Source organism: Leptonychotes weddellii, chromosome 15 (genome assembly GCF_054177405.1).
Source record: "Leptonychotes weddellii isolate Sample4059 chromosome 15, ASM5417740v2, whole genome shotgun sequence".
NCBI lineage: Eukaryota > Metazoa > Chordata > Mammalia > Carnivora > Phocidae > Leptonychotes > Leptonychotes weddellii.
In genome coordinates this window covers 39,164,882-39,181,545 of record NC_138383.1, presented here as the reverse complement: position 1 = coordinate 39,181,545, position 16,664 = coordinate 39,164,882, and the positions used below count along the sequence as shown (strand labels likewise).

The 16,664-nt window shown below is 56.5% G+C and overlaps 2 protein-coding genes across 10 annotated transcripts; both read left to right on the top strand.

Moving 5' to 3' along the window:
- Positions 1–21: 21 nt before the first annotated feature.
- On the top strand, positions 22–4,104 carry RILP (Rab interacting lysosomal protein). 2 transcript variants are annotated; one of them, XM_031036860.2, is made up of 8 exons: positions 519–1,006; positions 1,081–1,174; positions 1,262–1,368; positions 1,461–1,694; positions 1,977–2,122; positions 2,505–2,627; positions 3,241–3,324; positions 3,597–4,104. In XM_031036860.2, exons 1-8 carry the CDS (start codon positions 779–781, stop codon positions 3,739–3,741), a joined length of 1,161 nt encoding a protein of 386 aa, XP_030892720.2. In that variant the 5' UTR covers positions 519–778; the 3' UTR covers positions 3,742–4,104. The 2 variants fall into 2 exon arrangements, with proteins under 2 accessions (XP_030892721.2, XP_030892720.2); XM_031036861.2 differs by lacking the exon at positions 3,241–3,324 and having other exon boundaries at positions 22–1,006.
- A 144-nt stretch (positions 4,105–4,248) lies between these two features.
- SCARF1 (scavenger receptor class F member 1) lies at positions 4,249–14,657 on the top strand. 8 transcript variants are annotated; one of them, XM_081806086.1, is made up of 11 exons: positions 4,249–4,649; positions 4,937–4,998; positions 5,246–5,347; positions 6,173–6,698; positions 9,091–9,309; positions 9,736–9,864; positions 10,614–10,717; positions 11,440–11,560; positions 12,708–12,829; positions 12,914–13,057; positions 13,723–14,657. In XM_081806086.1, exons 1-11 carry the CDS (start codon positions 4,435–4,437, stop codon positions 14,580–14,582), a joined length of 2,604 nt encoding a protein of 867 aa, XP_081662212.1. In that variant the 5' UTR covers positions 4,249–4,434; the 3' UTR covers positions 14,583–14,657. The 8 variants fall into 8 exon arrangements, with proteins under 8 accessions (XP_081662212.1, XP_081662211.1, XP_081662216.1 ...); XM_081806085.1 differs by having other exon boundaries at positions 4,937–4,999; positions 5,235–5,347; XM_081806090.1 differs by having other exon boundaries at positions 4,873–4,999; positions 5,235–5,347.
- The last annotated feature ends 2,007 nt before the right edge of the window (positions 14,658–16,664 follow it).

Genomic DNA, 16,664 nt, shown 5'->3' with positions numbered 1-16,664 from the left:
GCTGCTCCCTCCCCCATCCCAGGTTCAAATTCTGGGTGTAGGGATGGCAGGAGACTGGACTTGATCACAGCAAAGTGCTGGCCTCAGCCCTAAAGGGGCATGAGGCCCCTAATCGGGCTGTGGACCAAGCATCCCCTAGATTCAAGGAACTGAGGTGGGGTTGGGATTTCATACCCTTAGTGCCTTGACCACATTTACCAACTGCCCTTGAAAATATTTGCAAACCATCACTCCTTTCAACATCCTTTGGAGCGGCTGCTGCCATTTTCTGAGTCTGGAAGTTTGGATTTTTTTCCTCTGCAACTGTGGTGCCCAGCGTAGCCCCTTAATCTGTGTGTCACTGGTGGTTGGGAAAACAGGCACATGGCTGGACAGGTGGCTGTCTCTGGCTGAGGCCAATGACAGCCCTCCTACCTCACCTCTCGCCTGTAGTACTTGGCAGCGAAGTTGGGCCTCATGACTCCCGACACAGGGGTGGAGCCTGGATTGGGCACTGTGGGGAGGGATTGACAAAAGTGACCACTTAGAGCCCTGAGCCTCAGCTCTTGGACGCCTGGCTGCAAGTAGGCAGTCCTGCTTCCTGTGACCTTGGGGGCTTGAACAGGACAGGGCCCAGGGGGCCCAGTGCACTACCTCCTTCCCCAAGCCTTTTAATCGCTCCTCTGTCGCTTCTTCCCCGCCCTCTACTGCTTCCTGGGCCGGAACTGTTTGGCTTTTTCCTGCCCCGGTTAGGGTTGGAGGGGGCGGGCGTTGTCGCAGCCCTTAACTTTCTGGGAACATGGAGCCCGGGAAGGCGGTGCCTGGGGCGCACAGTAGCAGGCCTCGGGTGGCCGCGGGGTCAGAGACGGCCGCGGAGCTCGTGTACCAACTAGCGGGGGCCCTGGGCGCGGAGCTGAAGGAGCTGGCGCGCCGCTTCGGGCCGGAGGCGGCGGCCAGGCTAGTGCCACTCGTGGGGCGGACGCTGGAGCTCCTGGAAAAGGCTGCCGTGGGGCCGGACCCAGACTCAGTGAGTCACCGCGCTTCCCCCTGGCCGCCCGCAGGGCTGGTGGGAGCCTTGCCCTCACAGCCTGGCCTCCCCAGCTCCAGGTGTCAGCGCAGCAGGCCGAAGTGGAGCTGCGGCGGCTGCGGGAGGAGAACGAGCGCCTCCGCAGAGAGCTGCGCTCTGGGCCACAGGGTGAGTGCGGGCACCGCCAAGGGGCGGCGGGGCGGGCCGGCTCGGGGCCTCCTCCCCGGGCCGCTGCTAAGAACGCCCCTTCCTCAGAGGAGCGCGCTCTCCTGAGGCAGCTCAAGGAGGTGACCGACCGCCAGCGGGACGAGCTCCGCGCGCACAACCGAGACCTGCTGCAGCGCAGCCAGGAGACCGAGGCGGTGAGGGCGGGGCCGGGCGATGGGCGTGAGGCGGGGCTCCCCCGCTCCACCCAGCGACGCCCCGCCTACCTCCTCTTTTGCTCCGCCCCCAGCTGCAGGAGCAGCTGCAGCGCCTCCTACTGGTGAATGCCGAGCTGCGGCACAAGCTGGCCGCGGTACAAACCCAGCTGCGCGCCGCGAGGGACCGCGAGAGCGAGCGGCAACTACAGCGCCGGGGGGCCGTGGAGCTGGCGCGGGACCAGGCCGGGACGGCCGGGTACGAGCAGAGGCAGGAGCCCGAGCGGGCCACCGCCGACGCAGGAGCCCCGGGGACCCCTGAGGACCCGGTGAGTGCCCAGCACGGTACTCACAGGTCTGGTACTTGGTGGGCACTCGGGAAGGGTGCTGCGTAGCAGGTCCACCGGGAAGGTGGGAGGCGGCACACAGGCGCGCGGCGCCGGCCGGCCCCTGCTCCCACGCCTAGCCAGAGCACTGGGCTGTCATCTGTCGCAGCGCCCTCGCCTCCCAAGTCTCCCTGCCCGCCACTGGCTTTAGGAGTCCTGAGGTGGCCCCCGGGGCAGGGGAGCGCCGGTGGAGGCAGCCCTCTGACCGAGCCTGTCCTCCCGCAGGCGGGTGCCATGCAGCAGGCCGGGCGCCCCTCCAAGGCAGGACAGTGCAGCTTCAGTCGAGAGGAGCTGGAGCAGATCCTTCAGGAGCGGAATGAGCTCAAAGCCACCGTGTTCCTGCTGAAGGAGGAGTTGGCCTACTTCCAGCGGTGAGGGCGGTGGGCAGGGGCTGGGAAGCTCAGGGGCTCCTCTCACACCTGTCCGGGGGCCTCACGTCACCTGCTTCATTCTGTGGTTCACTGATCTATCCACAGTGACATGTGCCAGGCACTGTGCTGGACACCGGGAGGACATGAATCACACAGCCCCTGCCTTCCTAGAACTTCTTCCAAATGGGGGAGGAGGTAGTACAAAAAGTCACAGCAGCGGTCAAAGACAGATTCCTAGGAGGGAGCAACACCTAAGCTAAGTCTGAGGGGTGTGAGCAAGGCAGAGTGTTTCAAACAAAGGGAACAACATGCACAGGTACTTGGGATGAGACCGACTGTTGGCTTTCCCGCTGCTTACTCTGCCCTTTTCCCTCCTCTGTAGGGAGCTGCTCACAGACCACCGGGTCCCTGGGCTTTTGGTTGAGGCCATGAAGGTGGCTGTCAAGAAGCAGCGGAAGAAGATCAAGGCCAAGATGCTAGGGATCCCAGAGGAAGCAGAAAGCAGGTTAAGTCCCTGCCTCCATTCCCACTGAGCCGGTCCTCCCTTGCTAATTCTGCCGAGCCTGATGACCCAGCCTGGTCATGCTCTAACCCAGCCTAATCACCCCTGGAGCCTACCGCCTTAGCCTCAGCACTGCCTGAGTCTGTCACCTAGCCTAGTCACTTCTTCAACCTGCTAACCTGTCCTGGTCACCCCCTGAGCCTGCCACTCCGGCCTGGTCACCCCCTGAGCCTGCTGTCCTTCTCTCTGGATTGCACTGCTCTGACTTGCCATGCTCACTATACCTCCTGCTGAAGAAATCTGGTAATGATGCTTCTCCACGTGAGTTTTTCAGTTTCCTGTCTTAGCTGGATCTGTTTGTTCTCAGAGGGTTAAGAATATAATTACAGCCACGTCAGGGCCTGCTGTGAGGCTATAAAATAAAAGCCTCAAGATGTCCTTCCTTCATCTCCCTAGCACCTCCTCCTCTCCAGCCTTGAGGGTCCTGTAGTCACTCTATCCTCCCTTGGCTGTTCCTGGGTACTGTGCAGAAGGCTGGACATAGCTGGACTCCCCTTGTCCCCCAGGGCCTTGATAAATGACCCCCACATCTCCTCTCTCCCCCTCTCTGCCTCAGTGACGATGAAGACAGCTCATGGCTCCTGCTCTCCAGTGATAAGGGAGCCCACCCTCCACCCACTGAGTCCAGAATACAGAGTTTGTATGTTGGGGGAAGAGGAAGGGCAAAGGTTGTGGGGGTGAAGGAAGGGCCCCACCTTTGTTCTTCTCCCCTTTCCTGCTCCACTGACATTCATCCTGCTGTCCTGAGCTCTAAGCATGCCCCTCCCTCCGTTGGCCCTGGCCCCTTCGCCTCCTCAATACCTCATGCTGTCCTCCCTTCCTATTGTATCCCCTTTCCTTACCACTCCCTGAGCCCATAGCCTTGACCTCTCTGGCATGCAAGCTCAAAATACCTCTTGGTTCTCCCCCCAGCTTTGGCCTGTCCTATCAGGGTGAAACAGAAGTCCCTGAAGCCCAGACCAGCAGCATGGCTCCCAGTGAGCTAGGGGGAGAAGAGGAGGCCCCACAGCAATCCCACTTGGAGCCTGGGGGCAGCCCCACAGTCCTCAACTCCTGACTAGCTCTGCTCAGCACTCGACGAACATCTTTGTCTGGGGGGGTCTCAGCTGCCCCCAGAGACCTGACTTTGGAATTGGGCTATGGGTGGATGTGTGGCCTCAAATGAAGACAGGGCTCCCTCCTTCTTGGCCCTCCCCAGGCTCTTTCCCAGTCCTGGCCTGAGCCAGGGCATGATGAAGAGCTCAGCCTACCTTCCTTCCCTGTATCTCTGTGCCAAGCCTCAGGGGCCAGATAAAAGTGCTTCCTTCCGGAGTCTCAGTTTTCTCATCCATAAAATAGAGAGCTAACTACCTACCTCCCAAGGCTTTGTGAGAATGGCCTAAGCTAATGTAATAAAGCAGCTGCCCACGATACCCAGAAATGGCTCCATGTCTGTGTGTTAGTCGTCGGCCCCTGCCTGGCTCCGCCAGGACAGGCTGTGGTTTCCTCACAGGGTCTTGTTGGTAGTGGGTGGGGAGCTTCTCCCGGCCAGGGCCTCACTTGCGTAGTATGACCTAATGGAAAGACGTGGCTTCCCCTCTCACCGCACACCCTCACCTATCCCCCAGTGTCCTGGGACTTGCAGCTCCATCTTCCTGCCCCCTCCAGACTGCCCCCGCTCAGCCTTCACCAAGGCCTTCCTTTCCTTTTCATTTCTCTGGTGTCTGGTCTTCCCAGCACCCACCCACCCGCCCTCTCAGGGAGGTGCCTCATGGCAGCCCGCCCCTTCACACTGGTTTCCTCAGGAAAGGCCTTGGAAGGAAGCAGGGAGGGGGTTGGGAGCCGTGGGGGCCAGACTAACCCAAGCACTCCCGCTGGACTGGCCGCCATGGGGCTGAGGCTGCTCCCACTGTTGCTGCTCTGGACACAGGGGACCCAGGGGTCCAAGCTGGACCCCAATGGGCGGCATGTCTGTATGGCCAGCAGGTGGGTCTTTGTGGGAACCTGATGTGGGGGCGGGGCTGGTCGAACTGGTGTTGAGGCATTGCCGGGAAGGAGGACGTGAAGGGAAGGGGGCCTGGGGACAGGCTGGAGGGAGGTGGATAGTCAAGGCCAAGGTGGGAGGGCCAGGGATGGGATTAGGGACACTGGGACTGTGACTCTTGGCTAGACCTGCCTGATGGGGCTGAGGCAGCCTCCTACATCTCAGCCAGAGACAGTGATCCACGTGCGGAGCCAGTGTGTCCCCCGGCTGACCCCTCTCTGCCCCACAGCCCCTCTGCTGAGCTCCAGTGCTGCCCAGGCTGGAGGCAGAAAGATCAAGAATGCACCGTCCGTGAGTAGCCAGAATGCATCCCCACCCGAGAAGAAATGAGGACGTAGCCCAGTGACCCTTCCTTCCTCTCCTCCTGGGCCTATTTCCCCTCCTGAACCCTAGAGCTAGAGTCCATCCTGACACACATACCCCCGCCCTGAGGGAATGGCTCTTGAGGGGGCAGGGTGCTGGGGGGCAGTGAGAGGGCCGAGTGTCCCCTGGTTGGGCCATGCCACTGTCCTTTCCACCTGGGTGGGATGTTTTTCAGCCATCTGTGAGGGGGTAGATGCCTGCCAGGAAGATGAAGTATGTGTGAAACCAGGCCTCTGTCGATGCAAACCTGGATTCTTCGGGGCCCAGTGCAACTCCCGTGAGTTCTAGTTTCAGCTGGAGGTTGAAGTTGCTAGGCAGAACTGGGGAGCCGGGAGGCAAAGCAGGTAGAAATGTGATCTTAGAACAGCAGGGCCACTGAGGAAATTGAGGCCCAGAGTCAGGAAGTGACGCATTCCTGGAAGATGCCCTGAGTCATCTGGTTTTTACCCATATCCACAAAGCACTAGGCAGAGTTTCAGTTGTCTGCCCTTCACCATCATGTTCAACTTCTCAGAAAAGACGCAGGTTATCCGTTAATTGCAAAATGGGCACATTCTCAGTCTCCCTCCCATGCCCTTTCTGGAGGGTGGAAGGACACCCATGGCTGGAAGAGGGGCAAGGGAAAGGGTCTGGTGGGCAGGATGGCCAGAGAGCAGGAATCAGGGCTGAGAGGAGACACTAGGGGCAAATGTGGCTTCCCTTGTGACCCTCACGGTCAGCATCTGGGCCGGGGTGGACACTCAGTTTACCTCCGGGGGGGGTGTGGGGGATGCGGGGATGGGCATGAGAGGGAGGAAATCCTACTTCTGTGTGACTCTGGGCAAAGCTTCTCCCCCTCGGGAGCTTTCAGTGTGCTCTCAGTGTGCTCTCGAAGTAGAAAGCTGGGCCACTGCAAAGGGTTTTTGTGGTTCCCAGTCAGAGGCAGGAAGTGAGCTGTGCCCCAGGAGGTTAGGCTGCCAGACGTCCAAGGGTCTGTCTCTGGCTCTTGGGGGTGGGCCTGGCGCCCCCTCTTCCTTGTGGACGGGGGCGCGAGGCGGAGATCGGCGCCTGGCCCTGAGCCCGCTGACCGCCTTCCGTTCCCCGCGCCCCCCTCCCTTTGCAGGCTGCCCGGGCCAGTACTGGGGCCCCGACTGCCGTGAGATCTGTGCGTGCCACCCACACGGCCAGTGCGAGCCGGCCACAGGCGTGTGCCACTGCCTAGCGGACCGCTGGGGCGGCCGATGCGAGTTCGCGTGCGCCTGCGGCCCCCACGGGCGTTGCGACCCCGCGACGGGCGCGTGCCGCTGCGAACCCGGCTGGTGGTCGTCCACTTGCCGCCGTCCGTGCCAGTGCAACCCGGCGGCGGCGCGCTGCGATCCAACCGACGGCTCCTGCCGCTGCGAGCCGGGCTGGTGGGGCCGCCGCTGCAGCTTCCGCTGCGCCTGCCACGGCTCGCCGTGCGCGCAGGAGACGGGCCGCTGCGCCTGCCAGCCGGGCTGGTGGGGCCCCGACTGCCGGCAGCCGTGCGAGTGCGTGCGCGGCCGCTGCAGCGCCGCCTCGGGCCAGTGCGCCTGCCCGCCGGGCTTCCGCGGCGCGCGCTGCGAGCTGCCCTGCCGCGCCGGCAGCTACGGGCCTCACTGCCGCGACAGGTGAGCGCGCGGCTGCGGGGCTGCGGCCGGGGGCGGGGGGGGAGCGAGGGGGGAGGGGCCGCGGGCGCGGGCGCGGGGAGGGCGTGCCGAGCAGCTGAGGGGAACCGGACCCGAGGGACGAGCCGGGCAGAGGCGGGGGCGCGGGCAGAACCGGGCGCGGTGCTCCCCGCAAAGACAGACGGGGACGGGACGCGAGGGGGAGAAAGACCCTCGATGGCCTAGGTCCAGCCTCGCCCAGCCCTTCGTCCGGTTCCTCTCAAACAATAGTAGTACCAGCAAGCTATACTTAGAAGCAGATAAAAGATGAATCGCGTGACGAAACGATTGCAGGGTGCCTTTAAAACTTGGTGGCTTTCAAACTTTGGCCGCCCCCCCCACAGTAAGAAATGCGCTTTGGGGCGCCTGGCTGGCTTAGTAGGCAGAGCATGCGACTCTTGATCCCGGGGCTGTGGAGTTGCAGCCCCGCGTTGGGGGTTGGGCATGGCGCTTACTTAACGACAAATAAAAACAAACCAAACAACAAAAAGAATGCGTTTGACATCCCACCTCTCTCCCTCTCAATACACACATCAATGAGGTAAAAGCTTAACCAGACAACATATACTTATCTTTGCTTCATGTATTATATGTAATATATATGTACATATCTGCATATATTACATATGTGAGAATCACACACACACTGTAATGTTTTATTTCTTTAGCTTTTCTTTTCTTTCTTTCTTTCTTTTTTCTTTTTTTGATGCTGGTCTGCTAAATTGATTTTATGAACAAATGAGTCTGATCCAAGCGTATGATTCCAGATAATTACCTGGAGAGAAACTTTTTTCAAGAAACTGTTAAAGAATCAATGAGAAATTAAGATAAGGAAAACCTTAGCGGAAAGTAGATCCCAAGAGTTTTCGTCACAAAGAAAAAAACATTTTTTCCCTTTTTTGTACCTCTCTGAGATAAGGGATGTTAACTAAACTCACTGTGGTCAGCATTTCACAATGTATGTAAGTCAAGTCATTATGCTGTTCACCTTAAAGTTACACAGGGCAGTATGACAATCACATCTCAAAAAAACCCCAAAAAACAACTGGGGAAAACTTTTTTATTTTTTTATTTTTTAAAAGATTTTATTTATTTATTTATTAGAGAGCGAGCGAGAGAGAAACAGCATGAGAGGGGAGATGGTCAGAGGGAGAAGCAGGATCCCCACTGAGCCAGGAGCCGGATGTGGGGCTTGATCCCAGAACTCCGGGATCATGACCTGAGCCGAAGGCAGTTGCTTAACCAACTGAGCCACCCAGGCGCCCTTATTTATTTTTTTTTTTAAGATTTTATTTATTTATTTGACAGAGAGAGACACAGCGAGAGAGGGAACACAAGCAGGGGGAGTGGGAGAGGGAGAAGCAGGCCTCCTGTGGAGCAGGGAGACCGATGCGGGGCTCGATCCCAGCACCCTGGGACCATGACCTGAGCCGAAGGCAGACGCTTAACGACTGAGCCACCCAGGCGCCCCAAAACTTTTTTTTTTAAAGATTTTATTTATTTATTTGAGAGAGTGAGTGAGAGAGAGCGAGCCCAAGTGGGGGGGCAGAGGGAGAGGGAGAAGCAGACTCCCCACTGAGTAGGGGGCCCAATGCGGGGCTTGATCCCAGGATCCCGAGATCATAACCTGAGCTGAAGGCAGACGCTTAACGCACTGAGCCACCCAGGCAGCCCGAAAACTTTTTTTTAAAACATAAGATAGGGCGCCTGGGTGGCTCAGTTGGTTAAGCGACTGCCTTCGGCTCAGGTCATGATGCTGGAGTCCCGGGATCGAGTCCCACATCGGGCTCCCTGCTCAGCGGGGAGTCTGCTTCTCCCTCTGACCCTCCTCCCTCTCATGCTCTCTGTCTCTCATTCTCTCTCTCGCAAATAAATAAAATCTTAAAAAAATAAAAATAAAAATAAATAAAACATAAGATAAACTTGAAATTATACTGATGAAAGCAGACATGTTTTAATTTTTCTGCATTTTCATGTTATGGGATAGGAGATACATGGAGTCCCAATCACGCCAGACCTCAGAGATGGCGTGGATAGGAGGGTTGAGAGGAGAAAAGGGATAGGAGGGAACACTGGGGAGAAAGTTGGCCAGGGTAACTTGGCTGTTCTGGCTCGGCTGGGAGCTCTTGGTGACCGTGGGACCCTAGGAAGGCTGGGTTCTGGAATGGGAAGTTAGAAGGAGAGGGCTGGAATCCTACAGAGATCCTCTGTGCAGCCTTTTTGTTGTACAACATGGGGAAACTGAGGCTCAAACCTGCCTGTGAGGGCCCTGGATGCTCTCCAGTGTCCCTGGAGGCCTGGGTGGGGACTCGTTCTGTCCGCTCTGCAGTGCTCCCATGACTCCTCCTCTTCCCAGCTGTGGCCACTGCAAGCAGAAGGAGCCATGCTCTGCAGACACAGGCAGCTGTGCGTCCTGCGAGCCAGGCTGGAACGGAACCCAGTGCCACCAGCCCTGCCCAGCTGGCACCTTTGGCGAGAGCTGCAGGCAGCCGTGCCCCCACTGCCGGCTTGGGGAGGCCTGTCAGCCAGACACCGGGCACTGTCAGCACTGTGAGCCTGGGCGGCTGGGGCCCAGGTGAGGGGGCCGGCCTGTTCCGGGTGGGGTGCGCCTTCCTTCAGGATCCTCATTCCAGCTGCTCCCTCTGGGATGGCTGCCCCCCCCAACACGCTCATTCACACAGCCTTGGGGGCCTGCCTCCTGGTGAAGACTGAGGCAAGAGAGATGGGTGCTGATGAGGCCCTGGGCAGGGTTCTCTTCCGGCTCCTTCGCCACTCAGGTATCCTGCTCTCTTCTTCTTCCTCTAGGGATCTGTAGTCTGTCACCTCTTGGGTTTGGCCCCAGGTTCAAGGCCCTGTTTACGCCTGAGCTTCACTGCTGAGGAGTAGACAGTTGGGGCCCTGAGTCCAGAAGCATGGGGGAAGATGGGTAGGACCTCTTGTGGGGGGCTCTGCCCTGCCAGGCCTGCCCTGCCCGCCCATCCCAAGTCTCCCCTCACCTCAGGTGTGAAGAGCCCTGCCCGACCGGGACCTTTGGGGATGGCTGTAGCTCCACCTGCCCCACCTGTGTTCAGGGGACCTGTGATGCTGTGACTGGGGAATGTGTCTGCCATGCTGGCTACTGGGGACCCAGGTGAGAGAACTGGGGCCCTGGCACGGAGGCAGGGGCCTAGGTCAGGCCTCTGTGCAATCTGTTTCCTGAACTTCCCTTCCGGGGCTTCTCTGCCTCCCACATACCCACCCCGCATGTTCGTAACTGCGAAGTTATTCCTCCTGTTGTGAGGCCTGCATCTTCCAGATGAGGGTCAGAGTGATGCTTCATCTAAAAGGCCTGGCTCCCTAACTAGGTGGAGGTTATTTAGGGGTAGGACTCCAACTCCATTGTTGTTTCCCTGACGTCTTTAGGTGGTAGAACATAATCAAGGTCAATGTCTCCAACGTCAGGTTTTCCACCTCTAGGACAGAATGTAGTATCAAATGGAAGAGACCTCATTTTATAGAGCAGAGGACCAAGGCCCAGAGAGTGGGGCAGAAAGCGGGCTTAGACCTCCAGACCCAGAGGACTTTTCTCTGGATGCCGTTGGCCTCTTGCTTATTGCACTTAGTGCCAGATGGGCTAGGGATGAGGATCATGAGAGGTGGCTCTTGTCTGAAGATTATACCCTGGGGGGCTGGGCACCAAGGGGCAGCTTCTGGGTGGCCACTCTGGAAGGTGGGCTTAGGGGCTAGGGCATTCTCCCAAACACTGCCAGGGGTACTTAGAATGTAGGTCAGAGGAGTCTGCTTGGGCATCATCCGGGGAAGTCTATATGGCGGGGGCGGGGGGGGGAGCAGTGCCCAGAGATCTGCCTTCCCCTGTGCCCTTCTCTTGTCACCCCATAGCTGCAACACGTCATGCCCACCTGGCTTCCATGGTAGCAACTGCTCGGATCCCTGTGAATGCCCAGAGGGACCCTGCACCCCTATCTCTGGGGCCTGCCAGCTGGGTAAGGTGGAAGGGAGGGGGCAGGGCGCCTGGGGGGCTCGGTCAGTGAAGCAGCTGCCTTCGCTCAGTTCGTGGTCCCAGGGTCCTGGGATCGAGCCCCACGTCGGGCTGGGGAGTCTGCTTCTCCCTCTCCCACTTCCCCCCGCTTGTGTTCCCTCTCTCGCTGTCTCTCTGTCAAATAAATAAATAAAATCTTAAAAAAAAAAAAAGAAAGAAAGAAAAAAAAAAAGGAGGGTGCGGGGGCAGTAACCAGGGAAAGACTGGCCCTTTATATGGCTCCAGGGACCTACCACTTGCCAGGCAGACTGGGCTCACTTAGGAGGCATTCCCTAGGCCTGAAATCTGTATGGTTACTTTGGGGTCCCTGAAGATATGACAGCCCCTGCCTCCTGGGAAACCAGGCTAGCATCCGGGAAATGAGCAGGCACCTGTCACACCTGATACACAGGGATGTAATGCACAGGGGATGTGTACCAGGCGTGACAGTTGGGAGCAAGGGCTTGTGGAACAGGCCAGGGACCATCAGGAGGGGACAGGCTAGCAGGGAGGCTGCCTTGGGGAGAGGGCCTCAAGGCTGAGTAGAGCCTGTATCTCTCAGAAAAAGGGGAGGGACCATAGGTGGAAGGTTCTGGGGAAGAGGCAGCTCAGAGCTGGAGATGAGACAGAATGGCCCTGAATATTTGGCCATCCCCTGCTCTCCCCCTCTCCCCCCGCTCTCCCTAGGGCCTCGCAGTCAGGATGCGGCCCTCATCGCAGGCATCCTTGTACCTCTGCTGCTCCTCCTCCTGGGCATCATCTTCTGTGTCTGCTGCTGCCGGGCCGCCCGGTTGGACCCCAAGGACAGGTGAGCTCTGGCCTGTCCCTTCCCCACCCCCAGCTCAGGCCAGGGGGTTGGGAGCAGGCTGGCATCTGGTTTCCTTTCAGGGGTGGGGAAGGGCTGGCCTTGTCACACACTTAAGTGAGAGGTAATGAGGTAGTTGGCAGTGGCCACAGCCTGGACACACCAGGTCAGCTGCCTGCCTTCCTTGGAAGCCTTCCATAGGCGAGTTTCCAAGTTGCAGGACTGGGAGCAGTGAGCGCTGGGCCCCAGGCTGGCGAAACTCAAACCTGTGGCGTGTGGCCGAGGGTTTATTAACAGGGACCAGAGCAGGAAGGCGGGGAAGGCAGAAGCAGCAGGGCAGTGCTGGGCCTGGAGGGGAAGAGACTAGGCCTCAACACCTCCCCATTTCCTGAAAGGAGAGTGAGCGGCGCTCTATCAGAGATGGTGGCTTTCTGAGAGAAAGAGATAATAGAAAGGATTAGGGTGGCTTACGGGGGTGGGGGGTGCCCACTGGAGGGGAATGTTGTTTGCACAGAACTTTGTTCCTTTACAAAATCTCTTCACAATTCTTGGTTCCTTGGAGACTCACAGCAGCAAGGAGGTTCGGAGCAGGGAATCTGGGGGCAGGAGGATTAGCATTCTCAATTCTCAGAGGAGGACACGGAGGCCTAAGGTGACCCAGCCTGTCAGTGGCATGCACAAACCCCATGCTCTGTTTTTCTGGATTCTCTGTCTGGTGGTCTCTTACTGGTTCATGCGCTAATCCCTGAGCATCCCCCTCTGTGCTGTGGGGTATTCCCAGATGACCCAGTAGCCCCCTGCTGGGGCACAGAGCCTGGGGGTGGGGAAGAAGACCTTCACACGAGGACAGAAGTGGACAAAGGCTGGCTGTCACAGGAATGGTAACAGTGAAGCTGTGGCTTCCAGCTTGGGGGTGGGGTCAAGGACAAGGCTTCCTGGAGGGGTGGTGCTTCCAGAAATGTAGCTGAGCTGGGACTCAGCCAGGGTGATAATAACACAAAGCTGCATTTTGGGGAAACCCCACCAGGTGCCCGGCACTAGGCTGGGTCCTGGAAAATGGTCTGATAGATAGGCGTTGTCCCCACTTGACAGATGAGGAAACTGAGGCCCAGAGAGGTCGCATGTACTGACCTCCCTTCTGTACCCCCAGGCCAGCAAGTGATGGAGCTGCTGTGTCCAGGATGAAGCTGCAGGTCTGGGGGGCACTGAGCAGCCTGGGCTCGGTGCTACCCTGTGGTTCCTTCAGCAGCCACAAGCTTCCCTGGGTGACAGGTCAGTGTGGGTGCTGAAGGTCAGGGGCTGGGATGGGACAAGGTCTTCCGCGGAGCTCCACGCCTGACCCGGAGCCTTCTGCAGTCTCACACCACGACCCGGAGATCCCCTTCAACCACAGCTTCATCGAGCCGCCCTCTGCGGGCTGGGCCTCAGACGACTCCTTCTCTTCTGATCCCGAGTCTGGAGAGGACGAGAGCCCGGCCTACTGCGTGCCACCCCAAGAAGGTAGCCCCCCAACAGCCCGCTCGGCTCCGAGCAGCCCTGCCCACTACCACTTCTTTATTCCTGCAGCAAACATGTATCAAGTGCCCATTCGAGTGCAGGTCAATTTCCTGGCTGTGGGACATAGTAAAGAACAAGACAGAACATTCCTGTCCTCACCAAGCTCGTCGTCTGGCGGGCGGTAATCAGGCACGTGTGGGACAGAGTGATCTGTGCTTTGATGGGGGACATGCAAGTAGGGGCTCACAATCCGGCCGTGTCAGGGGTGATTAGGGTCAGGGAAGATGTCTCAGTGTTGGTGATGTTGGAGTTGAGTCTAGGAGAACCAGGAGGAGTTAACCAAGTGACCGCTAAAGAGGGGTGGGAAAGGTGTTTCGGGGAGAAGGAACAGCACACACAAAAGCCCGCAGGTGAGAGGGACACGACCGTGTGGCACTGACAGAGTTTCAGCTTGCTTAGGGTGTGGCATTCGTTCAAGGGAGAAAGGGTGGTGAGGAAAGTGGGTAGAAGGAGTCATGTCTCCCTGAACAGGCCCTTCCCCTGCCTCTGTACCCTCACCCTCTTCGCCCCATTGATGAGGCTTCCCAGCAGATGCTAACCTGAATAAACAAGGACGGATTGGGATGGCCAGCCCAGCTTTGGCCAAGCTCTTCTGTCTCCTCTGCCAGGGATGGTCACTGTGGCCCACGGAGAGTTTCCAGAGGCCAGCCTGGCTGGAGGTCCCATCCCTCCTCCCGAGGACGCCTCCACACCGTTCCCCATCCCGCGCACTTCCAGTCTCGCACGGGCCAAGCGGCCATCAGTCTCCTTTGCCGAAGGCACCAAGTTTGCGCCACAGAGTCGCCGAAGCTCAGGGGAGATCTCCAGTCCTCTCCGAAAGCCCAAGAGGCTCTCCCGGGGGGCCCAGCTGGGTCCTGAAAGCCAGGAGGCTGAGGAGTCCATGGGCTCAGAGAAAGCAGAAATGGATGAGACCCTTCCTGGTGCTGCCAGCCCCAGGGATTCAGCCACTGGCCGCCGCCGGCTCCCCCTTGGTGGCCGGACAGTGGCTGAGCGTGTAGAAGCCATTGAGGGCAGTGTCCTGGAGGGCTCAGGCTCTGTGACCACGATCTACATGCTGGCAGGGACACCCCAGTTATCTGAGGGCCCTGTCCGGTCTGTTCTCCGCCGTTTTGGTAGCTTCCAGAAAGGCCAGGCAGAGCCCAAGGTCAAGAGTGCCATCCCTAAGCCTCCACGCCGGGCCCTTAGTCGAAATAAGGGCAGCCCTGGGCTGGCCTCTGGCTCTGCCAGTCAGAGCCCCAGCTTAGCCCCGAATGATGAGCTCACTAGGCCCTTGGAGTCTGCAGGAACTGGGCCAGAGGAAGTGGCCAGGGGGCTAGGGGATGGCACCAAGAGCTCAGGGAGGGCCCAGGAGCTGGCCCCTGAGGGTGGCCCCCAAGAACAGGACCCCCAGAAGCTGGCTGATGGGGAAGGGCAAGAGGAGCCCCAGTATGAGAATGTTGCACCCATCTCTGGGCCACCAGCACCCTGAGAACCTTGAATTTGGAGAGTTGGAAGACTGTGGATGGGGGGTAGGCGTCTGAACTGCCCCTGGATCAGATTGTGTTTTGCTGGAAAAAGATCTCAGGGCCAGGAAAGACAGACCAGAGCCTCTGCCCTTTCATGGGGAAACGTCAGAGTTGGAGGCCAGTTGGCTCTGGGCCCTGGCAGTGCTCTGGGAGTGGTCTGGAAGGCCTGGGCAGAGACCCCATAGGGTGGGGTCAGGAAGGGGAAAGAGATGACTGCAGGGACTTTTTCTCTGTTGTCCTGGACTCTATTTGCCCCCAAAGGCTATTCTTTTCTACATTTGCAAAACATTTTTCTGAAATGGGAAACAACCTAAATGTTTGATGATGAAAGACTGGTTAAAGAAAGATTGCTGGGGCGCCTGGGTGGCTCAGTCGTTAAGCGTCTGCCTTCGGCTCAGGTCATGTCCCAAGGTCCTGGGATCGAGCCTCGCATCGGACTCCCTGCTCAGCAGGAAGCCTGCTTCTCCCTCTCCCACTCCCCCTGCTTGTGTTCCCTCTCTTGCTGTGTCTCTCTCTGGCAAATAAATAAATAAAATCTTAAAAAAAAAAAAAAGAAAGATTGCTTATGATAGGTTCCTAAACAACCACTAAAAATCATGTTGTTTGGGCGCCTGGGTGGCTCAGTTGGTTAAGCGACTGCCTTCGGCTCAGGTCATGATCCTGGAGTCCCGGGATCGAGTTCCGCATCAGGCTCCCTGCTCGGCAGGGAGTCTGCTTCTCCCTCTCCCACTCCCCGTTTGTGTTCCCTCTCTCGCTGTGTCTTTCTCTGTCAAATAAATAAATAAAATCTTTTAAAAAATAAATAAATAAATAAATAAAATAAAAAATAAAAATATGTTGTTTAAGAATATTTAATATGGGAAATATGGGAGACTGTTTATGCTATACTGTTAAGTGTAAAAAGTAAGGTTTCTTTTTATAAATTTCATTTCTTTCTGCTTCAGGCTACATGTTTAGAATCCTTCTACTTTGTGTATATTTTGTGATTGTTTTACAAACTTTTTTTTTTGTAAAGGATGTATGTGCATAAAAAAGATTTGAGGGAAAGGCATCAAATGGCATTTTTCCTGCCCTGGGAGATGAGACTGTGGCTGATATTTATTTTCTTCGTAAACTTTTGTATTATTTGTAAATTTTCTTTAGTAAACATTCTTTTTACTTTTCTCACTAGATTGAATTTTTTAAAAAAATTATAAAAAACAATGTTCTTTGTTTAAAATAAAAAAGTACTAACATTACAGACATGTATAAAGTAAAAAAGAGATTTCCCTTTTCCTCAGAGGAGCCTGAGGGACAGGGTAGGGACCTGACTTACTTGTCACTGAATGTCTTTTGGTCTTGTTTGAGTTCTTTTCTCACATACTTGAATTACCTAGTCAGGACAGAAACAGTGGCTTCTCCTTCTATCCCAGTGCTCAGAGAATCTCGCAGTTTAGATCCTTCCTTTCAGAGGTTTTTCTGGGTACATGAAAACAGAAGATCATATCGTTATCCAATTTGCTTTTTTACTTAACAATATATCCTGGTTATATTTTGATGTCAGTATACATTAAGCTACCTCTTTTTATAAAAAATGGCTGCATGGAATTCCATCATGTGGGATAGCACAGGTTATTTAAATCATCCCCTACCTGTGGAGATTTGGGTCGTTTCTAATCATTTTGATACAATAAATGATGCAGTGTACTACTTTGTCCATATTTCTTTTTGCACTGTGCAAGTTTTTCTGTAGAAGAGATTCCTAGAAGTGGAATTGCTGGGTATAGGATAAGACATTAAATATTTGGATACTTATTTCAGATCACCCTCCAAAAAAGTTACATGGTTTTGTATTCTTACAAATGATGGCAAGATCTATTTCCCCACACCTAGTCTGATAGGTTGAAATGGTATCTCATTATTTTAGCACAATAAAAATAATAAAGTGATAACATGCTAAAGCTTCTTAAAAAGTTAAAATCTTGGGTGCCTGGGTGGCTCAGTTGGTTAAGCGACTGCCTTCAGCTCAGGTCATGATCCTGGAGTCCCGGGATCGAGTCCCGCAT

What these genes read in the sequence shown, in the direction of transcription:
- RILP (XM_031036860.2), top strand. Translation starts at nt 779, where the DNA reads ATGGAGCCCGGGAAGGCGGTGCCTGGGGCGCACAGTAGCAGGCCTCGG. An exon ending in GCTGCGCTCTGGGCCACAGG is followed by an intron (nt 1,175 to 1,261) that starts GTGAGTGCGGGC and finishes CCCCTTCCTCAG; the next exon opens with AGGAGCGCGCTCTCCTGAGG. An exon ending in CCAGAGGAAGCAGAAAGCAG is followed by an intron (nt 2,628 to 3,240) that starts GTTAAGTCCCTG and finishes TCTCTGCCTCAG; the next exon opens with TGACGATGAAGACAGCTCAT.
- SCARF1 (XM_081806085.1), top strand. Translation starts at nt 4,435, where the DNA reads ATGGCAGCCCGCCCCTTCACACTGGTTTCCTCAGGAAAGGCCTTGGAA. An exon ending in GGGCCTCACTGCCGCGACAG is followed by an intron (nt 6,699 to 9,090) that starts GTGAGCGCGCGG and finishes TCCTCTTCCCAG; the next exon opens with CTGTGGCCACTGCAAGCAGA. An exon ending in CCTGGGCGGCTGGGGCCCAG is followed by an intron (nt 9,310 to 9,735) that starts GTGAGGGGGCCG and finishes CCCTCACCTCAG; the next exon opens with GTGTGAAGAGCCCTGCCCGA.